We start from the raw sequence: 27,751 nt of genomic DNA, 5'->3' as shown, positions 1-27,751 counted from the left end.
ATAGCCACAGAAAATACAACAATTTTTCACAGCAATTTTTCATAAAAAATAAATCAAAATAAAATAAGAACAAGAACAAAGGGAAATAAAGAGAAAGAACAAGATGATACAATCTAAGTCTAAAGATAAAGGTAAAGAACATTGAATATATATATAATATATATATAATATATATAATAATATAATAACATAAGTAAATAAGTAAGTAGGTAACTTATATTTATAGAGGGCTTTTACAGACCAGGGTCACAAAGCCCTTAAACAATCAAAACAATACTCAATGAAATATATATTTAAAAGTTCAAGATAACACCGAGAATAGCACAGGAGCTCCAGAAAATCAAGGAAAAGCCTGAACGAATAAAATAATAAAAGTGATATTAATCAATATAGATGTGAGCATTACTTTGATAAAATGAAGGGCGAACATTATTGTAAAATTAATTATGGACTTTTATTTTTTGTAACAAAAAAGCGGAAAGGGGAAAAAACAAACAAACATCTCGTAAAGTATTAAGGTCATAACTTTGATAATTAAATCAAAGAAAACATATTTTAATAATAATAAACAAAATAAAAAACAAATTTTTACAAATATCTTATTTTCAAGAGCTTACGGAGTAGAACGTTAACTTTTTAGACTATAAAATATAACATGCAATATAAAATGTAACACTGGGTGGCGCTGATGATTTATTTTAAGTCATACCATTTTTTTTGGATCAGATTTAAGTTTAAACGAAACCAAAACGACACAAATTATTTATTTTACTTGTACTATTTATTATTTCATTTTAACACTATATAATAATAAATAATTCTTAACATATTATAAATGTATGTAAAAAAAAGTACGTCTTATAGGGGCGGTGTCTGTTTCCATGTCCCCTCCCCTCCCGCTGTCAATCATTATGAAAGTTGAAGTCGGGACTACCCTGGGCAGGAGGAGTGGCGCAACTGCCATGTGTAAATATGAACGTTTAGTAACAACAATAATTCCCTAAGGCTATTATTCTCCATTTTTTAAACTTAATTCCACGCGTGTAGCTACTTGTTAGCTGGATGCTAACAGGCATGGCTACCCGGGCTGTGATTGTCGCCGCTGCTCTCAGAGAGGTGAGGATTTGTTCATGTTTGTTCAGACCTGTTTCAGATGTTGTTACCATGAACAACACTTACCCAACACCTCGATATTAAGTTGCGGCCCTTCGTGTTATCAGATCAGAACCTTTGCTCTGCCCCACTGTGACCGTTATATGTTGCACTGACAGCTGCTGTTCACATGAAGACTGATAGTTGATACGGAACCATGGAGCCACTGGACGGAGGAACCAACCAAACCATTTCTCAGGATGAAAGGTCCAACATCTCCTCCAACAACATGTCCATCGACAAACTCCTGCCGGCTCTCCTGGAGTGCTTCGGCATCATCCTGTGCGGCTACATCGCAGGCAGGACCAGAATCATCACGACCTCTCAGGCGAAGGGTTTGGGAAACTTCGTGTCAAAGTTTGCTCTGCCGGCTCTGCTCTTCAAGAACATGGTGCGTCTGGACTTTGGAAACGTCATCTGGCCATTTCTGTGGAGCGTCCTCATTGCCAAAGGTTCCGTGTTCTTCATCGTCTGCATCCTGACTCTGATCGTGGCCAGTCCTGACAACCGGTTCAGCAAAGCTGGGATCTTCTCCATCTTCGCCACACAGAGTAACGACTTTGCTCTGGGCTATCCTATTGGTGAGTGCAACTTATTTTCAACAAATCAGATGGATAGAAAATAATGTTATAAAAAGAAAAGGAAAATTCCTAAACCAATCACCATAAAACCTTATGCAAGATCCTGGCGATGACTGAGGACGAGAGGATACAGTCAACTTGATTTCAAGCTGATGTTTGGACATATTTTGGTTTGAAAACAATGAAAGCAGTTACCACCGACTTCATCAAGAGTCATGCGATCGGTAAATAACAACAAAAATCAGTTATACTACAATACTACAAATATTACTACAAATATATAGTTGTTCCATCACCAGATTCTTGCCAATACTCAGCCCTAATCACAACACAGAGCTTCATTACGATATATTGTGAAGGATATGTTCGTAGTATTGTCCAAGTACTTGACTCTGCCATTGGAGTATCTACAGACCGCATGACCCTTGGACAAAGTGGCAACTGGCTTCTTTTTTTTTTAAACCAAAATATGTCCAAACATCAGCTTTAAAAGCCGCTAGGGTCGACTGTATATACTTTATCGAATATTGTTTTGATTGTTTAAGCACTTTGTGACCCTGGTCTGGAAAAACGCTTTATAAATAACAATTACTTACTTACCTACTTACTTACTGTATCCTCTCGTCCTCAGTCATTGTCGCAACCTTGCGGGATTTCATTGTTACTTTAGCTGTGGATGATGTAATGCATGCTGTCATCTAGGGACCGGAAGTTTGTAACACAAAATCAATTGAATAATTGCATATTAATTGTAAATAATAAGATAATAATAATCACGATTGAACAAGTAGAATAAATTATCCCTGAACGATTAGTGTTAAGTTATGAAGATTGACTTGTTGAACAGCTGCAAAAACGGAAGAGGGAAAAGAAGGAAAACAAATAAGGACCCACGCAAGCCAATCAGAACACTGAAAATTATTATCATTATAAACACAACCTTTTGTTGTACGGTAGTAAGTAATATTTGTAGAGCGCTTTTCTAGACCAGGGTCACAAAAGCCTTAGACAATCAAAACAATCCTCATAATCACAATAAGAAAATATATGCTTAAAAGGTCAAGACATAAGTCAATGTTTGAACATCACTGCTTGGTTGGAAATTCACACATAAAGCAAAACAGCCAAAATGATATTGTGATGAGTCATGTTTCTCGATTCACACTTCTCTGAGTGAGACAAATTTCCCCTCATTTGATTAAAACAAAAACATGATGGCCTACAAGTTAACCGAGATCGCAGGAGCCTTCAACACCTGAAGACAACAGATGGTGTGTCCAGTTTTATGACGTGAACAGACATGTTTCAACCCATTCTAGCCATAAGTGGCCCAAGAAACCCTCGGAGACAAAAGGTCTAAAAGTGTCATTCTCCTCGGAGAATAATTAACAGATGGGACTGAACGAATGTGAGATTTTGCAAGAAGCAATTTGTTGACCAAGACCCTGTATGAACATGTGTAGATGTGTATGAATGTGTGCATGTATGTGTATGGATCTATAGATAAAAGTGCTGATTTACCTAAAGAAAGAAAGAGAAAAGAAAGAGAGCTAATCTGAAAAAATCTCACCTAAAGGCATTTTAAAGTGAATGCTTCCAGAACTTAGACATTCTGAATTTATAAACCTAAATTAATAAGGCTAATATCACTAAAATAAATATTCTAATAGCCATGAAATGGCAATTGCAACTCGCATTTTCGTGACGCATTCATTCCTTATGGGAAATGTATCAAGTAGCAGATTTATATTCTGGGGAAAAATAATTATAGCAGTGCGAGTCCAATTGAGCTGTATTTTGTTTCTATGTGTTCAACGGCGCGGGGTGTGAAAAGTGCCAAAAACGGAAGGAGGATGAATAATAAGAAGAGGCCTTATACAATAATAAAACGAATAAAAAGCTTAATCTAATCTAACCTTTTGCATTTGTGTTTTTTTTTAAATTTTTTATAGTAAATGGCATCTAAAACTTAAAGTGTTTGTTCATATTGTGTCCAAGCAAATATGAAAGCCAAAGAGTTAAATAAACTTAAGCTTTATCATCTTTTTCCTTTATTATAGCTCAATAAATGTTTAAGATCGTTGTTCAGCGTTAATGGTCTGCAACATGATTATGAACCTGACCTACATAAACAAATGGATTGAGTCAGAAACCTTAATGGGTTGTCTGGAGTGATTGTGAAATGGTTGTGTGCTCAGCAAACACCCTGATATCAAACACACCGCGACAAATCAATCGGGTCAAAAATATTTTTCTCAATTTCTCTTTCAGTTGAAGCTCTGTACCGAAACACCCACCCAGAGTACCTCGACTACATCTATCTGGTCGCACCAGTGTCTCTGATGATCCTGAACCCCCTCGGCTTCGCACTCTGTGAGGTCCAGAAGTGGAAGAATCAGGGAAACCAGCAAGGAAGCAAGCTCCTGATTTTGGGAGTGGTTTTCCTGCAGGTCCTGAAGAACCCCATCGTGTTCATGGTCATCATTGGAATAGGCGCCAATTTTCTCCTCAGGCAGAAAATCCCTCCTTTCATGGTGGAGTTCGTGGACGGCTTGTCCAACTCGTTCGGCGGAGCGGCTCTCTTCTACCTGGGTCTGACCATGGTCGGCCAGCTGGGGAAGCTGACCAAGACCACCGTCGTGACCTTGATACTCCTCACCACTGCAAAACTGTGAGTCGAATCACTAGAACATATCACGATGTAGCTAACCCCGCGACGACTCTGTCGACTGGGATGACTCAGTCTGAGCCGCAGGTTTCGAAACAAATGCATGACGATGCTAATATTTGCAGTGTCACAACAATAGTTTAAATGTCTTTGTGTACTCCTAACACAAGTGCTCTGGTTGTCCCTGCAGGCTGCTGATGCCTCTCATTTGTAGAGACCTGGTGAATCTGTTGGACACCACCAACACAAGCACTTTAAACCACTCAAGCCTTTCTAATTACGCCTTCCTGTACGGCCTGTTTCCCACGGCGCCCAGTGTGGGAATCTACGCCGTCTACTATAATGTGGAGCTGGGGGTGGTGAGTGGCCAGCTCTTCTTTCCTCTCGAACAAAACGTTGATCTATTTATTTCTTTATTTTCAAGGTGACCTCCGGGTTGGTGATCAGCACTCTTCTATCTGCTCCCATCATGTATGTGTCGGCCTGGCTGCTCACCATCCCCACCATGGACCCACAGCGGTTGATGAACGCACTGCAGAGCGTCGGCTTTGACATCAGCATCGTCAGCTTAGTGTTTCTGGTGAGTCAGAGTCCGCTGTCGACAACAACATTAAAACTTGAAAATAAAACAATAATTTCACTTGGTAAGACAGTAGTTATTCAATAATGAAAATATTGAAGGGTAACATTTGTTTTATTTAATAATTTAATTCAATTATTCTAATATTTCCCCAATTAATAATTAATACGTTTTCTATTCTGATTCCAATGGTACAAAAAAAAAATCTAAATTCAATATTTCTTAATATTTATACTTTTAAATTCTAAATTTTTGTTGGAGATATTATATTAACATTTATATTAAATGTAGCCCTTGTGTTCTCTCTGGGTCAAGGAGACCCAGAGGCTGAAAACAAATGGGTTTGAGGTATCCCTTGTGTTGCTTCTGAGTCAAGGTGAATAACCTCCGCCACCCTTTACCTCGACCCAGAGATAACACAAAGGTTAAATTTAATATAAATGTTAGTATAGTATTTTCGCCAATTTCCACCAAAAATATTGAAGATTTAGACAAATATTTTTGAATTATTGGAATCAGAATAGAAAACTGCATGTGTTGTAGTATGTATTGAAAAGCATTTTTAAATTAAAAACATATTAAACATTTCAATATAGAAAATATTATATATAATTATTAAATAAATAAATGTTTAAAAAACATTTCTAATATTTAAAAATGTTTTCAAATATTCTGATGACACTAAAATACTTCCATAAATAATGGAATACGTTTTTTTAACTATATAAAATGATAAATATGCGAACATTAGGGATACAAAAGTAACATTTCAAGGGGACTTGAGTGTAATGGAAGACAAACTATTCTAAGAGGTGTGGGTTTCACAGGAAACGTGGTTTTACTTCCTCGTCTGTCTGACTCATCGTACCATATCGGGAAGTTCAGTTTAAAGTGATGAAGCAACTCCATCTGCTCTCGTCACGTTTTCCCTGACTCGACACTTGCGTATTTACAGCTCAACATACATTCATCTTAATTAACTGAAATTGTTGATAGTAATAAGTACTTTTGGCAACGTGATTATCTTTTTAATGAAGGACATTTTGTACACATTTCTTTCTGACCCTGGGCCTTTAAGCTTAATGAGGAGAGGAGAAGGATTTGCAAACATTTCTTTAGGAAAGTTTAAAAGCGTAAAATAAATAATTAGAAGAAGACAAACTAAGTAAAATAATTATTTACTAAAAACAGTAAATATGGAACCACGATGCACAAAATCTTTGTTAAGTAACGCAATGTGTTTATAAAACAATTTCCCCCCAATTTGCAAGTTTTTGTCCATAAAACTACATGTGTTTAAAGCACAGAGCCTTTTTCATGTGTATGAACTTAATTTTGACACGCACGCACACACACACCATTTTTTTTTTAATATTTCAGTGAAAAAACAGCAAAAGTCTTCTACAGCAGCAAACAAGTGAAAAGTTGAAAAATCTATGAGAATTCTTTGTATATATATATATATATACATATACATGTGTGTGTAAGATAGTTTTACTGTGCTTTAAAATGTAATCTTGAGTACAAATAATGACTAAGATAATGAAAGTTGTAATCGTAGCAACTGTCTTTTTCTTTCTGTATATTAGTAAAAAGAAAAGTACTTCCTGTACAAGACAAAGTTGTAGGTGCTACCCATCAGGTGAAAGTATATTCTATTTTGCAGGTGTGGACCATCGCAGTCATGTTTTTGAGCAAAAAATACAAACGAGTGCCTCACATGTTTGCAGTCAACCTTTTCCTGGCGCAGGTAAGAAACGTACTAACCAATAATTAACCGATTAACTAATGTTTGTCGACCCACAGATGTTAACCTGCGTCGGGATGATCATCTGGAACTTTGTGGTGAACAGCAACAACTTTATAGGCAAAGTTGTTACATTTGCCATGTTGTGTACCTCCCTGTTCAGCACGTACACCTGGCCAGGTATGGCGTGAGCGTTCAAAGGTCTGCACTCTTCGATCTAAAGACTGTTCTTGTTTCAGGCTTGATCGCGCTCTCGCTGGTGCTTTTTCAACGAGACCAGTTGAAAGAGTTTGTGTTTGTCATCGCCGGCTGGGGGTGAGTGGAGTGAAGCTACTTTAGTTTAACACGTATCTCAATCAATAACACTGGTTTTCAAAAGGGTTCCAGCTTTAGCGACTGCCTTGCTGCTCATTTTCGGAAACATGATGACGGACATGTTCGATGAGTTTCACTTCTACAGTCGATCGCAGGTGAACACGCCGATGCAAATCATTGACCGCCTCCGGTGTTTCCAACCTCAGCTCCACATGCGTCTGACTTTTTTATTTTTCCTCTCTGCAGATGATTTGCTCCACAGTCCTCACCGCCCTGAGCGCTCTGCTGGCTGGAGGCTCATTGGTTTGTCTGAGTAGAGAAAGCTGGACACACGTGGGGAGCTCAGAGGGAAGTACAGCAGGAGGTTCAGCAGATGAAGTGGTCAGTGAGAGCCACCTCCTGATAGAGCCGAGCCCTCCTGCAGGAAACAAAGGTACCTTCAGCCATGGAAATCTGCATCATTCAAATAGCAAGCAAAACTAAAGCGAAGGACACACAGGAAATGTGATGTTATTTTCCCTCGGTTTATGCGATCCTTTATCCGTCAATCAGATAAAAAAATTACTTGCTCAAAGCGAAACAGGAAATGGGTATGAGCCTCTGTTTGTGCATGACATTTTTTAAAGCAGCATGATGATTCATTACTCATTTTTAACGGTAACGTAACATTTTAATACAAATACAGCGCTGACATCCTAATGCTGTCAAGCCAACTATAGCTTTGGGTTCTTCACTCTTAAAGAAACAAATTTAAATCTGGAGAGTTCTCGCTAAACTTTACGGTAAATTCCCCTCAGTAGGAGGAAATAAATGTTTGGCTTTCAAATTAAGAGCATTTAATCAGCTGTGTCTTCCTTGTAATCTTTTATTATCACGTATACTCTATACTTTTTTAATCCACGTTTACTAATACTTTTTTTTTTAGTTATTCATTAGTTCATTCATCTTTTCTATAACTATTGATTGTTTAAAACAAATTTAGATTTTCAACAATTTGAAAGGTCTCAGATCATTAAATATGGGAGGTTTAAGATTTTAAATATATAATTTCAAATAAATTAATAATTAAAACATTATATTTCAGCTACGACTCTTATGTCTTTGTCAAAGACGACGGTTTATGAAGCTGTGAAGTGTGTGTGCATGTGTGTGTGAAGTATGCTGTTGAGATGATAAAATGTGTATATATTTATATATATATATATATATATATATATTTATATATATCTTAATGAAACTCGAATCTAGATAAGCTCACAGATGCCACATACCTCTACTAAGGAGCTATTTTTTATAACCTTGATTTTATTTTATAACGCACAGGAAACAATTAAATTCTTAAAATATCTTTGCTTTTCTAGTAGTTTTGGTTTACTCCATAAAAAAGGAAGTTTGAAGAAGAACCAAACCTGCAATTGTCAACAGTTTTAATCAGGACTCGTAAATGAAACTAGATTTATTTTAGTGATTTGATTGGAAGTTTGGGTTCAGAAAATGTAGCCGGACACACAAGTATACGAGTTGCTGAAGAAACCTTCAAATGTTTCCTAAGTCCAGATGAAATCCAGGCAGTCACGATTTGTTGTTATTTAACTTTATTTACTTTTCTTCACAATGATTGTCAGATAAACACAACGTGACATAAGCTGCTTGTCAGAGGTAAACATTTACCTGAGACTGTGATACAACCATGTGTTGATGTTGGTTTAGTTTTGATCTCTTTCATCAGAGTGTCTCCTCTGCGACTGTTCCCCGGCCAAACCCGTGCCTGACACGATCATCGAGACGCCGCCTGATGTCATAGGTGATTTATTCCTCACCGTGTTGATGTTTCCAACATGTTTCTGAACCTGTGCTGCTCGGCCAGACCACTGTGACAGCAGGTGTGAGTCCAGAGACTGTCTGCTGGTGCAGGAGGAGCTGAGCGAGGCTGAGGACCGACAGGTGGCTCGACACGTGCTGCTGTGTCTCCTCCTGACGGTCGGCCTGATCGCTGTGAGTTCTTCACTTCTGTTAGAAGAGTCATAACACACTTTGACAGGTTGTTTTTGTACTTTCATGTTTGTCTCGTCAAAGAAAATTTGAATACGAGTTTATGAATTTTACTTGTGTTAAAATTGTGGTTTATAGGTTTAATTGTGGAATTTAATTAATCTCAATGTTCATTTTATTTTTTTCTTCTTTTCTCTTTAAATTTCTTCAACTTTTTGCTTATCTACTTTATTATTTTCTTTTTTTTCTTCCCTTTCGTTCTTGTTCCCCCTTTTCACCTTCCTTTCCTCATTCCCTTTCTTCTTTGTTTTTCTTGGTCTGCTAACTTTTCCTTTCTTCATACTTACTCTTTATTTGCTTTTCTTTTCTTCTTTTTTCATGTTTTCTATTTCTTCTTATTCTTTTCAATTTTTATTTTATTTTATGTGCTATTTATACCATTCACTCATCTTCTTCCCATTTTATTCTTGTTATTTTTCTCCTTTTTGTTCTTCATTTTCCTTATTATGTCACTTTATCTTCTTCGGTCTATGTTCCTTTTCTTTTTCCTTTTAAATTGTGTATTCTTCTTCATCATCTTTTCTGTCTTTATTTTACATTTCTATCTCCCATCTTCATGCTCTTTCTGTCTCTTTACTTGTCCTTGTCTTATTTCTTACTTTCTTTTCCCCCTTCCTTCTCTTTCTAGAACCTGTCCAGCTGCTTGTGGCTGCTCTTGAACCAAACCCCTGGGAGACTCTACACAGAGCTGCAGTTCTTCTGTGCAGTGACCAACTTTGGGCAGGTGTGTGTCGACGAGGACTGAGGTTCAAAAAACACTTCCCGTTAACACTTTTCTTTGTCTCCAGGGTCTTCTCTCGTTTGCCCTGTTTGGTCTGGACAAGCATTTCATTATACTTCCCTTCAAGCGGAGGTGATTTCTTCATCACACGACAATTATCCTAAATAAATATTGTTGAAATAGAAGCCATGCCGCTCCTATTCCTGCGCGTTCAAATCAAAGTATTTATTCTGACTTGGACAGAGGAGCCTTAACACAAGTTCAGAATTCTGGTTCAGTGACAATACCTAAGGAGTGCTTTGGTATGGCGACAGTAACGGTTGCAATTATACATTTTAAGTTGCGTGCAGTTCCTCCCTCTGGATGTTTCCTGCTTTTTAGTCACACACATTTTTTCACAATTACTTGATTCTCTTCTCCTCCTCTTCAAATGAAGCATGATCAGTCAAAGGTCATAAAATCAGTCACCAGTTGTGACATGTGCTTCGGCTGTAAGAGATAAAACCTTCTATCGTTCAAGCACCTTTTTCTGTTGGATTCAATCTTTTATTATTAATTGTTATCTACATTGATTATATGATCTATTTGACCTATATCCTATAATATGTGGAGACTTCACTGCTGGTTTTGTTTGCTCTTTGGCAGGTTGAGCAGGCTGTGGTCAAGAAGGTCAGATGACCAACCCCAGAGCGACTTACCCGAGGAGGTCAGGATGACGTGCACTCAGTTCCGCAAATACCACAAAGACCAGTGTTGTCGTGACATTGTCCGAAAGAGAAGGTGAGTGAGATTCACTAGAGAAGACTTTCCAAACAAACCAAAAATAACGTAATGTGTCCCAATGAATTCTAATGTCTTCCTTCACAGTAATGTGTGTGCGTGTGTGTGTGTGTGTGTGTGTGTGTGTGTACAATGTGTTTATAAATGAAAAACATCTCAAATTGTACTTCTTTTGTTTCTGAAGAAAAAAATAACTAGAAACTTATTTTTACCTTCTGATTTTTGGCCTTCCTCTTTCTGCAAAATCAAAAAAAAGAAAGTCATATAAAAAAGCAATATGAATAAAAAAAGGGACTTTTTCCTTGGTTCCTGATTACCATCTGGATCCAGGGAGGTTTTAAAATGACTCCTTATGTCCGTTGTATGGCTGGCTTACATAGCATGCAACATGTGTAGTTTTTGTTCAATTAACAATGATCTAAAATTGTTTAAAAAAAAAAAAAAAAGTAGCAGCATTTCTAGATGACCCTTTTTTCAGAATAACTGCCTGCTCAGTGTCTAATATTTAGCCATTTAAGATGGCTGCTTTCACTGAAAACACATATTTTGGTTCAACAAAGTTAGCATCAATGTAAAACGTGAGATAGTTATGTTTTATTCAAATTAATCAAACATTTAAAGACTTTGTGCACAGTAATATACAATATTTAAAATAATGAATTCCCAGATTAAGCGATGGCCCACAAGCCAAACTTTAGACATATTTTAACAGGAAAGCACGAGGTTCTGACATGATCAAGAAATGACCAGCAGGTTATACTAAATCATTAGAGAGTCATTAAGATGTCTGTGTTTATAGGACTGTTGCTAATGTTTGCTAATGTTGCTAATGTTGACACTGATAATAACCTGCATTGAAAACCTGTTTTTGAAAGAACCATTTCCATCAGGGCCAGTAGGTTCTTCATGCACTTTAAATAAATATTTACCTCGGAAAAGAGTTGTTTTTATAATGTTTCATAGACTCATTTATCGAAATCTAAATGATCATTATTGAAAGAATGTTCTGTGATGTCATCCGTCTCTGGTGAACCAGGTGTGGGAGGTCGAAGGCGGTCGACTGTTTTCTGGGCTGCGATCTGGTGCAGTGGCTACAGCGGGTGGGCCTCGCTCAGGATCCGGGTGAGGCCGTCCTGTACGGCGCCCGCCTTCAGCAGGGCCTGGTGCTCCAACACATCACGCAGGAATGTGATTTTCAAGATGCTCAGCTTCATTATCGCTTCACGCCCTGACACTGGGTAATTAACCAGTGAGTGACAATAACTACCTAGCCAGGTTCAACACGTCGTCACTCCCATTTCATGGTTACATCAACGTCAGTATTCTTTTGTTCTAAAGTCCTTAAACCTGAAAGATATGTTCTTGAAAAAAAGAAACCTTTTAAATGTATTTTTATTTTAGCATTATCCTCATGGTTACCACTAGGGTTGATTTATAAACAATCCATTTTATTTTTATTGGTCAACTTTTCAACTGAGAACCACTTCAATTTATCTTAAACATTTTATTTTTCATTTTCAATTTTTCATCCTCATGACCTCTGCGAACCTCTTCAATATATGTACAAACAAATGCACTGTGTGAATTAATTGAACACTTTACAGCTATAAGCGTGTTGAGCTACTGAACTCTGAGGGACTCTGCTGAATGTATGGGCGACTACACAGGGACATTAACGTATCTTACCTCTCATGCTAGTTACCAAGACAACGGGAAATGCTGTTAATCTAATCAATGAATGTGATGCACAAAAGTTTATTTAAAATCCATTAATGTAGAATTTTTAAAAAGGGCTAACAATGCGTTTTATCTGCTTTTCTCTTTAATGATTGACGCATAGATGAACGAATGAAAACCAAACTTGATGCATGTTTTGTTCTGTACTTGCCAACTAGTTTCTGCCGACTCAGGAAGTTTAGCTGTTTATGTTTTTCCTGAGATGATTTTTGTCAATGCAAGCACTGAATCTTTGCAAATGCTGCTTATTTATTTGGCGTTCTATTAAATGGTGAATGATTGAAAATAAATGATTGTCTTAAATTGTGTTTTATGATCATGAATAAATGGTTATGTTTTAAGTCAAGCAAACAACTTAAATTAAGTTTTACAACAAACTTTTTTTTTTTTCAGTTCAAATTCCACCAAAAGATTAAAAATCTTTAATATTTCAAACCAATTATCACAATTAATAAAAACAAAACAATCAAATAATCAGAAAACAGTGGAGAAAGTAAAATATAATTATATTTTATTCAAAATCATGTAAACATAATGTGATTTGTTTATAAATGAGTGTTAAATTAAGACTAGTATTTTTCAATAAAACAAACGTTCTTCTTTCATTTCTCAAACTGATTTCAAGCTGTTCAATGACAGCCTCAAATTCAAATTGAGAGATGGATCAATCCACAAAATAAATTAATAAGAAATTTCCTGAAATGTTGAGAGAACAAGAAACTCTGTTGAAACCGGAACAGAAATGCAAGCTATGCTAACTTTCTAATGCTAACTTTGTAGAGCTAGCGTAGCATGCTAAAGTGACTTTAGGAAGCTTCTGCTGTCTGAACACTTTTAAATGTTGCTTTTAAATATCAATATTTCAAATGCTAAAAGTATCTTGGTATACAGAATAAATAAATGAAGGGCATAATAAATGTCTGCTTTTCTAGTTTAAACATGTGTATAGAGTGGCTGAGGCACATGTGGATTTGTTATTTGTATTAAAAGATTATGTTCAAACTGTCTAATTTAGGCACATTTATTTATTTATGATTGACCTTTTATTGAAAATCCCCCATAACTCTATATATGCTCTTTACGTCTCCTTCTGTGTCTGGCTGCTGCATATACTTGTACTAAGTTTCATTTCTGTTATTTCAAATGTATTCACTGTGGGTGAGCACAGCTGTTTGACTTCATGCATTCCTCAGTTCTTCTCCCCGTACAAAGTCAACTCTGCCTGCACACATCTCGGGAACAGATCCACCAGAAGACCCGAGTCCATGACGCCGTAGCAAAGAATCACATCCATCTCTGCCACTTTCTCTTTCTCCAGCGTCCTCATGTCTTCCAGCATCTTCTTCCCTCTCTCCTGTTGAGTAACACACTTGAATTCCTGCTCCACCAAGAATGGGAAAAAAATAAAATAATCACAAAATCTCTGTTCACCTCGTGACTTTCAATGATGGCCGCGACCACCTCGTGTTTGGTAAAGAGCTTGTGTTTGCGGTCGGGTTTGCTCTGGAAGCGTGGCTTCTTCTTCACGGGGTCATCGGCACCGTAACTGGGAGACAGCGTCTTCTCCATCTGTCCCTCGATGTACTTCACAAAGACGAAGGGTTTGAACACAGATCTGGAAGGAAAGACAAGCCTAAGTACCTCATTTTGAATGATTTGAAAAATGAACGTTACCTCTCGGGGTCTGGCGTGGCTGTAAAGTAGTGAACCCCGGGAAGTTTGGGGTCTCTGGGGATGACGGACACCATACTTCCTGTTGTCATAAACATCCCCTCCATGTTGATCCCGCTGTCTTTGTCCCTCAAGATACCCATCATACTCTCTGCAGTGATGTGTCCTGCAGTCATTCAAACACGTGAGCACATGTTCAAAACTCAGCACAGATCATAGAAACCTGCCATTGTTTTTCTCCAGCAGCTTCCTTCCTTCACAGCGGCGACTTCCTGCGGCTTCTATTCTGGCCGTGTTCATGTAGGAGTAGACAGCGGCGAAGTTGAAGGTAGACTTTCCATCCCACCAAGCTTTAGTGAGAGCATGATCCCTCAGTTCAGGGTGCTCTTTGTCGATCTTGGTGGTGACGCTGTACTCATTGGAGATGTTGCGATGTCCACCTGGTCGCACCAATCCAAGAACCAAACATTTAACTTTTTGCATTTAATGTCGCTGCCATCAAGCCTCTGGCTAAAAATATTGAAATGTCAAACAAATACTTAAACGAATTTCAAGAAAAAGAAAACGAGTTCAACAATTTAGCTCGTCGAGATCCACTCTTCTTTTCATCCATCAATCTTAGCGTTTGGACGCTGCCATCTAGTGGTAAAACAATGTAAATACGCCCTTTTATGAAACGCCATGAACTCTGAAAAACGCAAAAATTGTATTTAAAGGATTTTAAAAAAAAAAGGATGTTTGATTTAAATGTCAACACTAATCTACATTATTTAGTAAATTTTACCGAGGACATTAGAAATTAGCCAGTACCACGTATAATTAATCCGAATGTATTTATTCAAAATATATATTTTTTTTTTGTTTTCAAAATAAATGATTCTAATATTATAAAGACACAGTTTTTATAAGTAAAATCGGATAACATAAGTCAAACCTTAACTTGAGCCAGGGTCTCAAACACTTTTCAAATAATGTCATTCTTTCTTACTGCTTACTTACTGTCTGAGCACAGCTTTTTTCATGCAGCAAACTTTTACGACCCTTTGAAATGTTTTGTATTCGTACATTTTAATCAATATAATATATATAACAGATTTTAAGTCTCCAATATACTGAAACTGAATTGAGGAAATGGTCTACTACATTTCTGTCATCATGATAAAGAATCCAGCAGTAAATAAAACTGTTGTTGTTTACCTTCCACTCTCTCTGCTGCCCAATACTTCCCAGCGGTTTCCAGTATCCACGCCTCCTTCCGGTCACAGATGAGGAAGCTGTTGTGGTACGTGAAGCCGCACTGGTCCTCCATGCACTGTCCTCCTTGACCATATTTCTCCAGCAGGTCGGTGATGACGTCGACAGCTTTTTCTGCCGTGTCAGATCTCTCCAATCCAAGTCTGTAGGGATTAAATCTTGTCACCAAACTTTTTTGCTTTATCAAATAAACATCACAAATTCAAAAGTGGAAGTAAGAAATAATCACACACTAGGTTTCACTTCCTGACCTCAGAGAAAGAAAGGAAAACTGAAACTAGTCTTCTCAATAATTGACAGATGGAAACATAATGAAATTAACAATTAAACTAAAGGAAAGAAATGAGTTGTCGTAGTTCATACCTGACCAGATCCATGCCTAGCAGAGCCTCCTCCTCATCTGCACTCATTCTCCCCCAAACTGCTTCATTTCCAATACACACTTGGTGCTCGTTCGCTCCCATTTCTGCCCCCCATAGCCAGGCGGGTCGGCTGAGAATCACCGCATATGTTTGTGCAGCTTGTTCAATCTGGATGTACGTGCACTTGTTGACAGAAAACACACCTGTGTTAATGTCTATTCAAGTTGTTTAATAGTCCACGTGTCTGTGTTTACCTCCACCGTCTCCCCTGGACTGTAATCTTTGGCAGGATAAAACACAACTTCCTGGACTTCATCACAAGGCCGGTCTGAGTTCTTCCCAAAGATGATCTGTTGACGCTCAGTCGATGGAGGCAGAGCAACAAAGGTGTCACAAGAGGAAGGCTCCATTCTGGACAAGTGAAGGAAAGTAAAGGTGTCAAAACACACACATTAGGCTGCGAAACTGTGAGTTTAAATGACAACAAAAGTTTAATGTAGACTAAAATACACATCATGTAGACAAAAAAAACTTTATGAAATACAGTCTCACCTGTGCCCGCTGCTGCTTCTGTTGTGTCTGTCAGTTTCTATTTACACGTTCACACCGACTGCTACGTCACTGTCACGTGACATTACCCGGAAGTTAATATGAATCGCAAAAAAATGACATTGTTAAAATGTATTTATTATTTTTTGCGAATACGTACACAACAGTTTTTTATTCGTAAGCAAACATATTTAAATACAAATAAACCACCACTGTGTTGACACGATATTATAGCTCAAAACCGGAAATGATTGTTTGTATATATCCGGGGTCAGAGATCCGTCTACTCTTGCTATTATAGTTCACACTTTATATTTCACCTGTTTTGATCCCCAATAACCAAACATGGGGAAATCTTTCGCTAATTTCATGTGTAAGAAGGATTTTCATCCTGCGTCCAAGTCAAACATCAAAAAGGTAGGTTTAATTTCCGTTGGCATTGCGAGTTAGCATGCTATCATGCTAGCATGGCGATGTTTTGAATTGAGTAAAACTTGAACTCAATACGTAAATGATCGCTCAATGTTGAGCACATAATCTAGTTTGACACTAGAACTCAAAATAAGATAAATAATTGCTTGGATTAGCAGAATTGGCGTTGTTTTCGCTAAAATGACATCGTTAGCTTACTTTGGAGATGCCGAGTTTATTAACACCATAGCTAGACACATCTATGCTTTATATACGTGTATGTGTGTAAACTTTTAAAGATTAATTGATTTATATTAAATCTGTATCATCAGGCAGGTCTTGTAAATTCTATTTAAGTGTTATAATTCTCCTGTGATCAATATTTAGAAAGTTATGGACTATTATATCTTTAGACTATTATAAATCCTGAAAATGCACTAATTTTTGGTCCAACCTCTTAATACTAAATCAATGGGATTCAATATTTTAGGTATGACCTTTTTGTTAAACCTTTTTGTTAATTTCAAAATGTTATAACTAGCTCGATATTTACCAAATTTTGATACGGTTCGTGTCATATGACGGATTGCTAAACAAAGAACCAGAACATAGTCATTATTCTGTAGTAATATTATTATCTAAAAATGATGGTAATTATTTTTAATCAAATAATTAGAGTTCAAGTCGAAACAACTGGCTTCTGCAATTTGTATAGAAAAAGCCCCTTAATATGATATTAAAATAACTTGGCATGTTTGTTATTTTTTAATATACAGCAAATGAAACATGAAATGCAGTTACAGTGTGTTATTAATTGATCAAATTTATGAAATTCATGTTTCGAAGTGTCGGAAAATGTCAGTAACCATAGCTGGTCAAACTCGACCAGGAAATCGGCAGGTAAAAAGACACTGTGCGAATTGATCCAATGAACACTTTATTCATCGAAGATGTTTTGTAAGGGAGTTTTGTGCAGTGAAAACTAATGCTATCAAAGATTTGTGGCTCATGTACTTGGACAATCAGAAAAATTCAATATTCTACATAAACTAGGACAGGGGTCCCCAACCAATATAACAAAAGTATATGAGGAATAACATGTGTTTATATAATACAATGAACAAAATGTTTCGTGTTTAATCGCTTCAAGTCTTCTCTACGAGAGTCACAGACGTTCTTGTGAAACAATATAAATCAAACTTAAGCTGCAGCGAGCGAGGCGCAGCAAAAGTCGGTTTACCTCGTGTGATAACGTGATCGAAGCCATCTCCTCGAAAAACACAATAATATTAATGTGCCATCACATGATGACATGATTTGTTAACAAAAAAATGTATTATATAAATATAACAATACAATGTGCGTTTGTTGCGCAGATGAGCCTCACATGTTAATGAAGCACAGTGACGATCAGACAATCATCATTATTAAGTTTCTGATTTGCAGTTTTACCCTTGTTCAATTTTATCTCAAGGTGTTTAATACAAGCCCCTGAATTTTTAATTAAATAAAGTATTTGTCTCAATAAGCCCGTATGTAAAATATATACATTTACCTCTGAGCTTGTCTGCACTAATTTACAACAGTGTGTGATTCATGTCCGTTCAAAATCATGTTTTCACTTGTTTTTGTGATCGCGAGAAGAGAATTGCTGGTTTTGGTTCATTTAAGTATCATTGACATATTTAAAGCGACCAATCAGCCTTCGCTATTGGGCAGGTATGAATAATGGATGGTTGCAGTTCTGTGTGCACCATAATAAGTTAGGTTGGTTCATAATTGCCTTCCCCCCAGTTCAAGTTAAAACCACTGTACAGTTAAGGGCTGACTACACTGGTGACAACTCGCGAGGCATTACTGAAGCACATTATCCATTAAACCAAAACGCATACTCAGGCTTGGGTCTGACTCTACCAGCACAGAAGACCGGTCAGACCTGGCGACCGGTCCGTAGTGTAAAAAAGGTTGGGGATCGCTGAACTAGGACATGTGTTCTACGTCATCAGTATAGGTGTGTAGTGTTGACTGCTGATATCCAGGAAGCACAGAGAACATGTGAACTATATTGTAAACTATCCTCAAGTGACCTAATATTTTCTATTACTCTGTTAGGTATGGATCGCAGAGCAGAAACTGACCTTCGATAAAAGGAAGCAGGAAGATCTTATGCAGGCGTACCTGAAGGAGCAGGACACCTACAACAATAGGTACAACTGAACATCAAGCTTATCACTTTAATGAAGATGTTGCTATACGTGTTTAAACAGGCTTTGTGTAGGATGGTTGGATTATTTTTGAGTAATCTTGCTTAATTCCAGGGTGTTGATGGGAGATGATCGAGTCAAAAATGGACTCAATTTTATGTACGAAGCTCCACCAGGAGCCTCCAAAGGTCAGTAATGAATCTTATGTCTGTCTAAAGAGTCTGAATTCTTCTTCTAATTTAATGCGTTTTTATTTCCTCCATGAATGTTACAACTAAAGAGGAAAAGAACGAGGTAAAGTACCCATCTCTCCTCTTTTGTGCAGCGATGGAAAACAACTCTAAAACCAAACTTTGTTTTTTAGGATGGAGATGAGGAATATAAATTCGAGTGGCAAAAGGGAGCACCAAGAGAGAAGTAATTGACGTGTATTTTTGATGAAATGATCAATCCTATATTATGCTAGTGATGTCACTTAATCGTGGTATTTACATTCTTACAGATATGCCAAAGATGACCAGAATATCAGAGACCAACCGTTTGGCATTCAGGTGATTCTTCTTTTCTCTTTTTTCTTAAGTAACAACAGATGTGCTCTTAAAATGTGTGACAATAGTAACAAACAAACTATGGTTTGTCAGGTTATGTAATCGTTAAAGTATAGCTCACGTTATTTAGGCCTTTACGATGTAAAATATGCGTTTATTATTTTTGACCAGCAGAGGGAGGCACAACATCTGTAGACCAAATTCTACACCAAACATTTTTTTTTATATTTCAGACTTAATGCTGCTATTTTCACATCTCGTTTCCAGGTGCGCAATGTGCGTTGTATCAAGTGTCACAAGTGGGGACACGTGAACACGGACAGGGAGTGTCCTCTCTTTGGACTGTCTGGGATCAGCGCTACTGCTGTCACAACGGAGGAAAAGGAGCAAGGTGGGCCTTCAAGAATCACATCAGTGTATATAACGTTCTACTTCCAACTCAACAAGAGCCATTTCATCATTCTTTAAAACAATATGAAGTTAAATGAGAAGTTGTCCATCGGCCTTAAAAAGGAAAGAATTGTACAAAAAGGTACATTCATTTATTATTTATATTTTTATATATATGCCAATCAATCTGTTAAGGGGGTCGTGGGGGCTGAAGCTTATCCCAGTTTCATTGGCCTCTGTGCCCCCGGGCAATATATTTTATATATTATTCATTCTTCGATTTTATCTTCTATAAAATAATCTTGTGTCAAGTCGTAGAAATCTGAAGATCAGTGTAATCAGTGTAATGTCACCTGTGGATTAGCTGCTGGTCCAAAGTAGGTCTTTGACGCCACAGAGTCTGTTCAGAGTGGAGGAGTCATCCTGAGGAGATGTGTCTCTTCTGGTGTGTTGCACAGGGAGGAAACGATGTCTGTGCAGTTGGGACTTTGAACACATCACAGCATCTTTAACTATTTCAACAGCAGCCTCGCTGTTTACAGGTGCTGAGGGTCATACAGGTTTGGGTTCTGGAATCTCATTCTAAGAACCGCACAGTTTTCGACACATTCTCCACCATCAATTATAAAACCACAGGAGCAACAATACTGGTGCAATCTATAATCTGTAATCTTTACTTCCAAATCAGGCCCCATCAGGTCACCTTTTCTGTCCAAAAAGAGTTTAAAGTGAGTTTAAAACCTTAATGACTCCATGATGAGATACAAAAATAACAAAGTTCAGACGTTTAGACAGTGTCCTTTAGTAAGATTAAAAATGTTGCCTGTAAAGCTAGAAAACCACAACATTTAAGTACACTTAAGTCTCCAAACCAACCATCAAGGTTTAAGATAAAGATTAGCCCCAATAATTAAAAGGAGTCTGATAATTCTGTTAAAGACTTGTGTTTTGTAAATGTGAATTTTGTTAAGTCAGTATTCACCCCCCCTATGACGTCTTTGACTTCTTTTCTTTTTTTGTTGGGGCACCAACAGCGCCCTAAGAAAGTGTAACTTTTACATGATTAAAGTCTTAATTTTAGATCACTGCTCCCCAAACCCTTGTGGAGTCCGGTACTGGTCCTTAAAGCACAGGCCGCACAGAAAGAAAAGATAATTTATATAATGTCTGTTCCATTGAACCGACGGATATTTTATTATATACCTCTTGACACTTTTCAGTCAAGTTTAATCACAAAATAAATATGTAAACTTGTGAACACAAACACACTTTATATCTGAAAGTAGGTGTGTGACTACAATGCAGATGTTAAACCTGTCCATAATCGATGGATTAATACTTTATTTAAAACATGTTTGACATTTTTAATGAAATAAAAAATGAGGGAAAATGTATAAAGCCTTTTTGAGGACGAGTATAGCGATCCAAGTGTGTGTAGCATAAGCAAAATGTTATTTTTCTTTTGCTTATTTATTTTTAAATTGTTAAATAAAAATCCCTTTGCTGTGCGGTCAGTCTGAAGGTCGACAATCATAAATCGACCTTGAGCTGGTTCTTCAATTTGCAGGTTGAGTAGTGAAGTAATAGTGTTTATCTGGGAGAGTCCAGTCAGCGCCGGGCTTTGACGCAGTAATGGTCGTCCTCCTGCGCCGCAGCAAAAAAAGAAAGTAATTATTGTGTATTGCTTTAGCGGAGACTGATATTGTATGATTTGCTCAGCCGGAAGTGGAGTGAGTTGATTTGATGTCCCATTCTGTTAACAAAGCCGGCCCTGACATTCCCCCCGAGGAGACGTCGGCCGGCGCCGCTCCCACATCAATGGCTCTGTGATGCTGTGATTTGTGCTAACAGGTCCGTCGATGCACCCCTCTGAGTTAATGGCGGAGATGCGAAACAGTGGGTTTGCCCTGAAGAAATGTGTCCTTGATCGGAGCGCCACCGTTTGTGATCCGACGCAGGTGATTGTCTCATTTTCACACGCGCGGACGAGGGCGCACACGCGCTACCCTTGAGCCGATGATGAGGGCTCGAAATGTGCCATATTACATGAGATGGAACTAGAATAAGATTTCAGAAGGAATATGGTTGAGTGTAAAGGAACAATCACCATGATGGAAAAATGCTGAAGAAACAAGAATGAATCCAACATTGCAAAGTATATATTTGCAATGACATTGTTATAATAAGCTGTAGTTCCTATATTTTTTTTATATTATTTCATTTATATAAATTTTATTTCAATAATAATGATAGTGAAAGAACAGTGAACCAAACCTGTTCTTATGATATAAATGTCCTGTAACATCATGTAGATACACTCGACTCCATTTCAGAGACAAGAAAAAAACTGGACATTAACCAGCAAAAATAGTTTAAAAGTAAAAATTGAGAATAAATGTTCATTAAACCAGCACCATAGCTACGTTCTTATAGTCAAAGGTTTGTTTTTTATAGAATGATATGTTTCACCACACTTGGCTCTTCAGAGGATGAAGATCAAATCGCTGAAAGTGTCCTTCGACACTCTCTGAGGCGTTTGCTCGGAATAAACATGCGTTTAAGTTGTGTGTAAGCATCGTTAGAAAAACTCTACTTTGAGAACTCGTCATCGGAAAGGCGACACTTCTACAAGTTATATTTAAGATAAGCTGACTAAGTTAAATAAATAATATTCAGACGAGCTAATATTACTTCTACGTCCAGAAAACACTTGGATTCATGTTAATGTATATTTCCCCACTGTGATCACTCAGAGTTCATGGTAAATAAATCTTTCTTCGCAGGAGTATGTCGCCAGCGACGAGGAGGAAGACCCGGAGGTTGAGTTTCTGAAGTCGCTGACGACCAAACAGAAGCAGAAGCTGCTCAGGTACGAGTGCAGGGATTTAAACATGACACAAGAGATATTTTTAACAAACATTTCATAAAGTAAACACAATAACATGACATCTATACTTGGTTCAGGCATTGCTTTTGAACTGACCTATGCTGTTTTTCTTTCTTACACTGAGAGGACCTTGTGATCTCCTCAACACGCGTGATCATCCCAGTCTGACTGTTTTGTTAGACTTTATCTTTAACTTTTAAATTGAAATGTTATTTTTACAGAATTGAACATTAACAATAGCATTAATCACATTAATATCAACCCTTATTTTAGCATCGTTTTGGTCTTTCATGTGGTTTTTTTCTGTGTAATTTTTCGCTGCAAAAAGTTGTATGTGTGTCAGACGACTAAAAGTATTTTGGCAAAAGGCGATGTCGATGAAAACAGGTTGATAAGAGGGATTTTAATTAGTTTTGGGTCAAATGAAATGAAGGAAATATCCGATGAGAGAGAGAAGGGGAGTCATTAAGGTGTTTTTGCGCTAATGACAGAATCTACACAAAACAAGATCTTCCAAACTCGCCTCTGTCGCCTTCGTTATCTCGGATGTGAGTCGCCAAGTTCTTCGTCGCACAACAAACCGATGTGTTGAGGTTCTTTGATTGTGTGTCTAAAACAGAAAACTCGATCGTCTGGATAAGAAGAGAGCCAAGAAGAAGAAGAGCAAGAAGCAAAAGAGCAAAGGAAAGAAGAAGAGCAAGAAGAGGAAGGAGAGCAACGACAGCTCCGACGACTCGTCCAGCAGCAGCAGCAGCGGCAGCGACTCGGACTCTGACTCTCGTCAGAAGAGCCAGAAGAGGAGTGGGGATAAGAGAAAGGAACACCGCCGCGATCACAGCTCAGACGGCGACAGAGAAGTCAAGAGTCAGAAGAAGAGCTCCAGTCACAGGAGCAGGTCAGGCAGCCCGCACAGACACTCCAGAGAGGAGTCGGGAGATCACAGGCGAGCAAGGACGGAGAGGGGAAGGAGCAGGAGTGCAGAGAGGAAGAGACACGACAGCAGGGACCGGCAGAAACCCGGCACCTCCAGGTCCGGCGTGGAGAGAAGCCGGAGTCGTGACCGAGGCAGGGAGGACAGACGTCGCAGCGGAGAGGGAGAGAGGGAGAGGGGCAGAGCAGCGGAGGGGAGGAGAGGAGAGTCCAGTCATGACCGGACAAAGCACAAACACTGAAGGACTTACAATAAAATTCCTGAATCTATCCAAATAATTTCCCTTTCCATCAGTCAAAGAGTAAGATAATTGGCCTGCTCTTCCACTATTTGTCCTCTAGAGGGAAGCATTCGACACGACTTCATCTCTGAAAGACGCGTTAATCTTTTTGACATTTATATTTCCTTTTTTTCCCATGTTAAACTGTATTTTTGTTCTTAAATGTTAGGCCTGTGTACCATTGTGAATTATTAAAACAATGTGCTGACTACAAAAGCTTGACTTGAGTGTTTAACAATTATTTCTGATGTTCTTATTACATTTTTTTCGTCCGCGTAGATTTTCCTATCATTTCTAATACTCATTTGAATCGCGTGCGATAGTTGACAATCCTCGCTTTATTGTATATTTTAGTGTAATTGACAATTTCAATTTAACTGTTTTTTGGAGGGTTAATTAAATAACAAATCAAGCAAGATTTTGCGCTTTGGGTAAATTATTGGTCCTTTTATTATATTCATCTTCTGTTTTATGTCATAATCTCAATTTAATAATTCTTTTTTGAAAGGAGGAGCCGTTTATTTCAGTTCATTTCTGTTAATTATTTTTTATAAACACGGTAAATGCGAAAAACGGTGGACAAATATTTTTTCAACTCGACATTTAATTCAATTGTATTGTTTTTTTCAAATCAATTGTCTCTTCACGACTGAAATACAACACTTTGAAATATAATAAATAGAAAACATGATCTCTAAATTTGAAAATCACTTTAAATGTGAACCATATACATTAATAAAGACATAATCCTTTAAATATATTTTTTTAAATCAGTCTATTGACCACATTTAAATATGGTTTAATGTTGAGAGTTGTTTTTTTTTTACTATTCAACTGGAAATAATTTAGATGTCGGCGAAAAGAAACTACATTATTGAGCAAAAAAATACCAACAATAAAATTGAATAGCATGTTGTTATTACATGTTTTGTTACAATTCGATATCAATTAAAAACGTCATATTTTTATGTCCAGTGTTGCATGTTTATGTTTTCGTAGTTAATATTCTCACGTTGAGGCCATTTTTTATTGACCATTACATTACAAATGCGCCGGAAGAAATTAAAATAATTTCTTTTCTGATGAATTAACATTTAACATCCACTGAAAGGGTCCTGAGGAAGGGGGGGGGGCTGTTTGGATGAGACCCTCACCCATCCCCGACATGTTCCCACTGCCGGACCTGTAATTATTCTGTTCGGTTCGGACGCTGCACTGGGCAAACACAAAGAACCCAGAGAGCATCCTTCAATCTTTTCACGGAGACCCCCCACTCATATTCAAATACCACGCAGCGACAAAACATCTTACATCCAAAATTACCATTTGACTCTTTGCCCTTCCCTTAAAAAAAGAAAACTGAGGAGGAAAAAAAACATGGTCGTATTTCCTGCCGTTAAATATTGAGACACAATGAAGTAAACAATCGAGCCTGAGGTGAATAATTTGTATTTCTTTTAAAATAAAACGCATTTTTTAAGAAGTAAACTCTTATTAATCGAATAAAATAGAAAACAAGAGAATAAAAGCATTTTGAGATGTTTAATTTTTTTTTTAAAACGAGTCTTATACGTGTGACTTTGTACAACATTGATATATAGATAGATTTTTTTTTCAGAGCGAATGGATAAGATGTGTCAAACCAAAAAATTATCCAAATAAAAAAAAAGCTGTGTACATACATTATCCACAAAGTGCGTCCAAATAAAGTCCCTGGTCTCCAGGTTCAACACGAATGAAACGAACACATTTACAAGTCTTTCTAGGTGAATTTTTAAATACCTGCGGAGATACTGTCTCTGAGCGTCTTCTCCTTGTAAAGTCTGTCAACCCGTTTTAGTTTCAGCTGATTTTTTTTGGGGTGCTGGGAGGGGAGAGAGAGAGGGGGTGAGGGAGAGAGAGTTCAGGGCTCGTCGTGGGGCGACCCGTCCTTCACTGTGATCCTCGGCCCTTCCAAAATCAGATCCGGGGACTCGGACCTCGGGGTCTCCAGGTTGCTGGTGTCGGTGTCGCTGTCGCTGCCCTTCTTGCTCCCGCCCCCCCCGGCCGTGTGCGTCTTGATGTGCTTGCTCAGGTGGTCGCTCCGCATGAACCTCTTGTTGCACACCGGGCAGGCGAAGCGCTTCTCGCCGGTGTGAGTCCTCAGGTGTCTCTGGAGCTCGTCCGAGCGCGTGAACCGCTTCCCGCAGAAGAGCCAGTTGCAGACGAAGGGTCTCTCCCCGGTGTGCCACCTCAGGTGCGCCTTCAGGTGCGACGTCTTGCCGTAGACCTTCCCGCAGCCCGGGATGTGGCAGCTGTGCAGACCCTTCCTCCTCAGGCTGGCCCCCGCGGGGCCCAGACGCTCGGCCTCTTGGCAGTTCGGACAGTCGCACGTCGCCCGGCCGGAGTAGCGTCTCGAGGAGCGCGTGGAGCTGCTGATCCCGGACCCCCCTCCCGAGATCATGGCCGTGGACGTGTCCGTGTAGGTGGGGATGACCGTCTTGAACCCGTCCTGCGTCAACAGGTGCTGGCCCGTGGACAGCAGGTGGGGCGCGGAGGGGCTGATCCCCGTGGAGCTGAAGGCGGAGTGCGTCAGCGACGAGAAGTCCGGGTTGTACCCGCTCAGCTGCGAGTGGATCCCCTGCGGGGTCCCGGTGTGGAGCGAGGTCTGGAGGCCGCCGCCCGGATTCTGGACGTCCAGCCACGACCCGGGGTTGGTGTGCACGTCCCACCACGAGGACGCGCCGTTGTCCCCGGAGATGGTGGAGTGGAAGCCGGTCTTGTACCAGGACTCGTACGGGTGCGCCATGCCCACCCGCGGGTACAGGGTCTCCGCCGACGCGTGGACTTTGGAGATGAAGGCGGACTGGCCGGGCTCCTGGGTGGTGACGCTGGCCGCGTTGGAGAAGAGGCCGCTGTACTCGGTGGAGAAGGCGGCGGAGGTCGGGGAGGTGGAGGCCAGGCAGAAGGCGCTGTTCCCCGCAGAGCTGGCGGGTGGGAGTCCCGAGGAGGCTCGGCTGGTCGCGACCGTGAACCCGGGCAGACTGGAGCCCAGGCTGCAGCTGGAGGAGGACCTCTTCCACGGGTGGAACCCACCTTTGGAGAAGGCGCTGGAGTCGGGGAGGGTGGTCAGAGGACTGGTGTTGCCGATTTTGTTGCAGGTTGCTGCCAGCATCGCTAGAGGAGTAGTTCCAAACCGTGGCTCTTCCTGCGCGTGGAAATAAAATACATCAGTTAAACAACATTATTATTGTTTTTTTGTTTCAGATTATTATTTTTTGTTTCAGATTATAACTATTGCATTTCAAATTATATTAAGAAAAAAGAAAAAACAATTGATTTTTTTATTTTACAATATAAATGAACTTAAAACTATATTATTGTTCATTTAATAACGTTTGACTTTATATTAAATTAGCCAAAAATCCTAAAAAAAACCTTCATAAATAAAGATAACATTTAGCTACAGGAAGAAGTAGTTTACAACTTTTAAGGCACAACTTTTTACGCACGAACCAAAAACAACTCACCCCAAGAATAGAGGTAGCCATATCCAGTGTGTCCTTCGTGGATGAACGGATTTTTTTTTTTCAATCTCTTTTCTTTTCTTTTTTTTTTACAAAAAAGTCTCCAATTAGTCTCCGAGTCCCGGTGTAAGGACGTCAGTTCACACGGTCGCTCTCCTGGCCAGCCTGCTCCCACACTAGCTAGTTGTAGACTCTCGTCTTCTTTCAAGTACAGCTGACGTGGACAAGCAGCCAATCAGCGGCGGATGCGGACGGCGTCAGCCAATCAGAGGCCGCGTGCGCTCCAGGGAACACCCCAAAATCCACCGTCAATCATCCAGGATGCAGCTTCGGATGTCAGGCTGTCCCACATTTGGTCGGTTTTTTTAACAGATATTTCTTTTATATTTTCCGCAAGCTTTAATCAGATCCGTGTTTTTGTTGAG

General features: G+C 38.9%; 4 protein-coding genes across 5 annotated transcripts; 2 read left to right on the top strand and 2 right to left on the bottom strand.

Annotated features, from left to right (window-relative positions):
* Nucleotides 1-948: 948 nt before the first annotated feature.
* Nucleotides 949-12,709, top strand: gpr155a (G protein-coupled receptor 155a). The gene is made up of 16 exons (XM_087803918.1): nt 949-1,116; nt 1,272-1,733; nt 4,005-4,404; nt 4,592-4,760; nt 4,826-4,981; nt 6,648-6,731; nt 6,788-6,908; nt 6,968-7,043; nt 7,108-7,198; nt 7,290-7,476; nt 8,773-8,847; nt 8,911-9,038; nt 9,724-9,819; nt 9,884-9,948; nt 10,462-10,596; nt 11,633-12,709. Exons 2-16 carry the CDS (start codon nt 1,310-1,312, stop codon nt 11,826-11,828), a joined length of 2,403 nt encoding a protein of 800 aa, XP_087660044.1. The 5' UTR covers nt 949-1,116; nt 1,272-1,309; the 3' UTR covers nt 11,829-12,709.
* A 118-nt stretch (nt 12,710-12,827) lies between these two features.
* scrn3 (secernin 3) lies at nt 12,828-16,235 on the bottom strand. Its single transcript, XM_087803919.1, has 8 exons — nt 16,173-16,235; nt 15,875-16,031; nt 15,622-15,803; nt 15,202-15,401; nt 14,232-14,444; nt 14,008-14,170; nt 13,765-13,948; nt 12,828-13,687 (listed from the first exon to the last, which is right to left on the bottom strand). The coding sequence occupies exons 2-8, from the start codon at nt 16,028-16,030 to the stop codon at nt 13,523-13,525; spliced, it is 1,263 nt and encodes a 420-aa protein (XP_087660045.1). The 5' UTR covers nt 16,031; nt 16,173-16,235; the 3' UTR covers nt 12,828-13,522.
* A 212-nt stretch (nt 16,236-16,447) lies between these two features.
* On the top strand, nt 16,448-24,025 carry cirsr (corepressor of RBPJ and splicing regulator). Of its 2 annotated transcripts, none has more exons than XM_087804355.1 (10): nt 16,448-16,586; nt 18,693-18,787; nt 18,899-18,972; nt 19,062-19,078; nt 19,149-19,201; nt 19,287-19,335; nt 19,600-19,723; nt 21,574-21,680; nt 22,506-22,591; nt 23,229-24,025. In XM_087804355.1, the coding sequence occupies exons 1-10, from the start codon at nt 16,515-16,517 to the stop codon at nt 23,779-23,781; spliced, it is 1,230 nt and encodes a 409-aa protein (XP_087660481.1). In that variant the 5' UTR covers nt 16,448-16,514; the 3' UTR covers nt 23,782-24,025. The 2 variants fall into 2 exon arrangements, with proteins under 2 accessions (XP_087660481.1, XP_087660482.1); XM_087804356.1 differs by having other exon boundaries at nt 19,065-19,078; nt 23,229-24,022.
* A 1,349-nt stretch (nt 24,026-25,374) lies between these two features.
* On the bottom strand, nt 25,375-27,466 carry sp9 (sp9 transcription factor). Its single transcript, XM_087804010.1, has 2 exons — nt 27,330-27,466; nt 25,375-27,007 (listed from the first exon to the last, which is right to left on the bottom strand). The coding sequence occupies exons 1-2, from the start codon at nt 27,348-27,350 to the stop codon at nt 25,724-25,726; spliced, it is 1,305 nt and encodes a 434-aa protein (XP_087660136.1). The 5' UTR covers nt 27,351-27,466; the 3' UTR covers nt 25,375-25,723.
* Nucleotides 27,467-27,751: the final 285 nt, after the last annotated feature.

Source organism: Callionymus lyra, chromosome 12, assembly GCF_982586985.1.
Source record: "Callionymus lyra chromosome 12, fCalLyr1.hap1.1, whole genome shotgun sequence".
Classification (NCBI taxonomy): Eukaryota; Metazoa; Chordata; class Actinopteri; order Syngnathiformes; family Callionymidae; genus Callionymus; species Callionymus lyra.
The sequence above is the reverse complement of the archived record's forward strand: the minus strand, read 5'-3'. Positions and strand labels throughout refer to the sequence as shown.

Bases quoted from the DNA above. Each gene is read 5' to 3' on its own strand.
- cirsr (XM_087804355.1), top strand. From the start codon at position 16,515: ATGGGGAAATCTTTCGCTAATTTCATGTGTAAGAAGGATTTTCATCCT. The intron at 19,724-21,573 runs GTGGGCCTTCAA...TTGTGCTAACAG, and splicing joins AACGGAGGAAAAGGAGCAAG to GTCCGTCGATGCACCCCTCT. The intron at 21,681-22,505 runs GTGATTGTCTCA...CTTTCTTCGCAG, and splicing joins CCGTTTGTGATCCGACGCAG to GAGTATGTCGCCAGCGACGA.
- gpr155a (XM_087803918.1), top strand. From the start codon at position 1,310: ATGGAGCCACTGGACGGAGGAACCAACCAAACCATTTCTCAGGATGAA. The intron at 4,405-4,591 runs GTGAGTCGAATC...TTGTCCCTGCAG, and splicing joins CTCCTCACCACTGCAAAACT to GCTGCTGATGCCTCTCATTT. The intron at 7,477-8,772 runs GTACCTTCAGCC...CTCTTTCATCAG, and splicing joins CCCTCCTGCAGGAAACAAAG to AGTGTCTCCTCTGCGACTGT.
- scrn3 (XM_087803919.1), bottom strand. From the start codon at position 16,030: ATGGAGCCTTCCTCTTGTGACACCTTTGTTGCTCTGCCTCCATCGACT. The intron at 15,402-15,621 runs GTATGAACTACG...TAATCCCTACAG, and splicing joins CTAGGCATGGATCTGGTCAG to ACTTGGATTGGAGAGATCTG. The intron at 14,171-14,231 runs GCAGGTTTCTAT...GAATGACTGCAG, and splicing joins GCTGCTGGAGAAAAACAATG to GACACATCACTGCAGAGAGT.
- sp9 (XM_087804010.1), bottom strand. From the start codon at position 27,350: ATGGCTACCTCTATTCTTGGG. The intron at 27,008-27,329 runs GTGAGTTGTTTT...TTCCACGCGCAG, and splicing joins TGGCTACCTCTATTCTTGGG to GAAGAGCCACGGTTTGGAAC.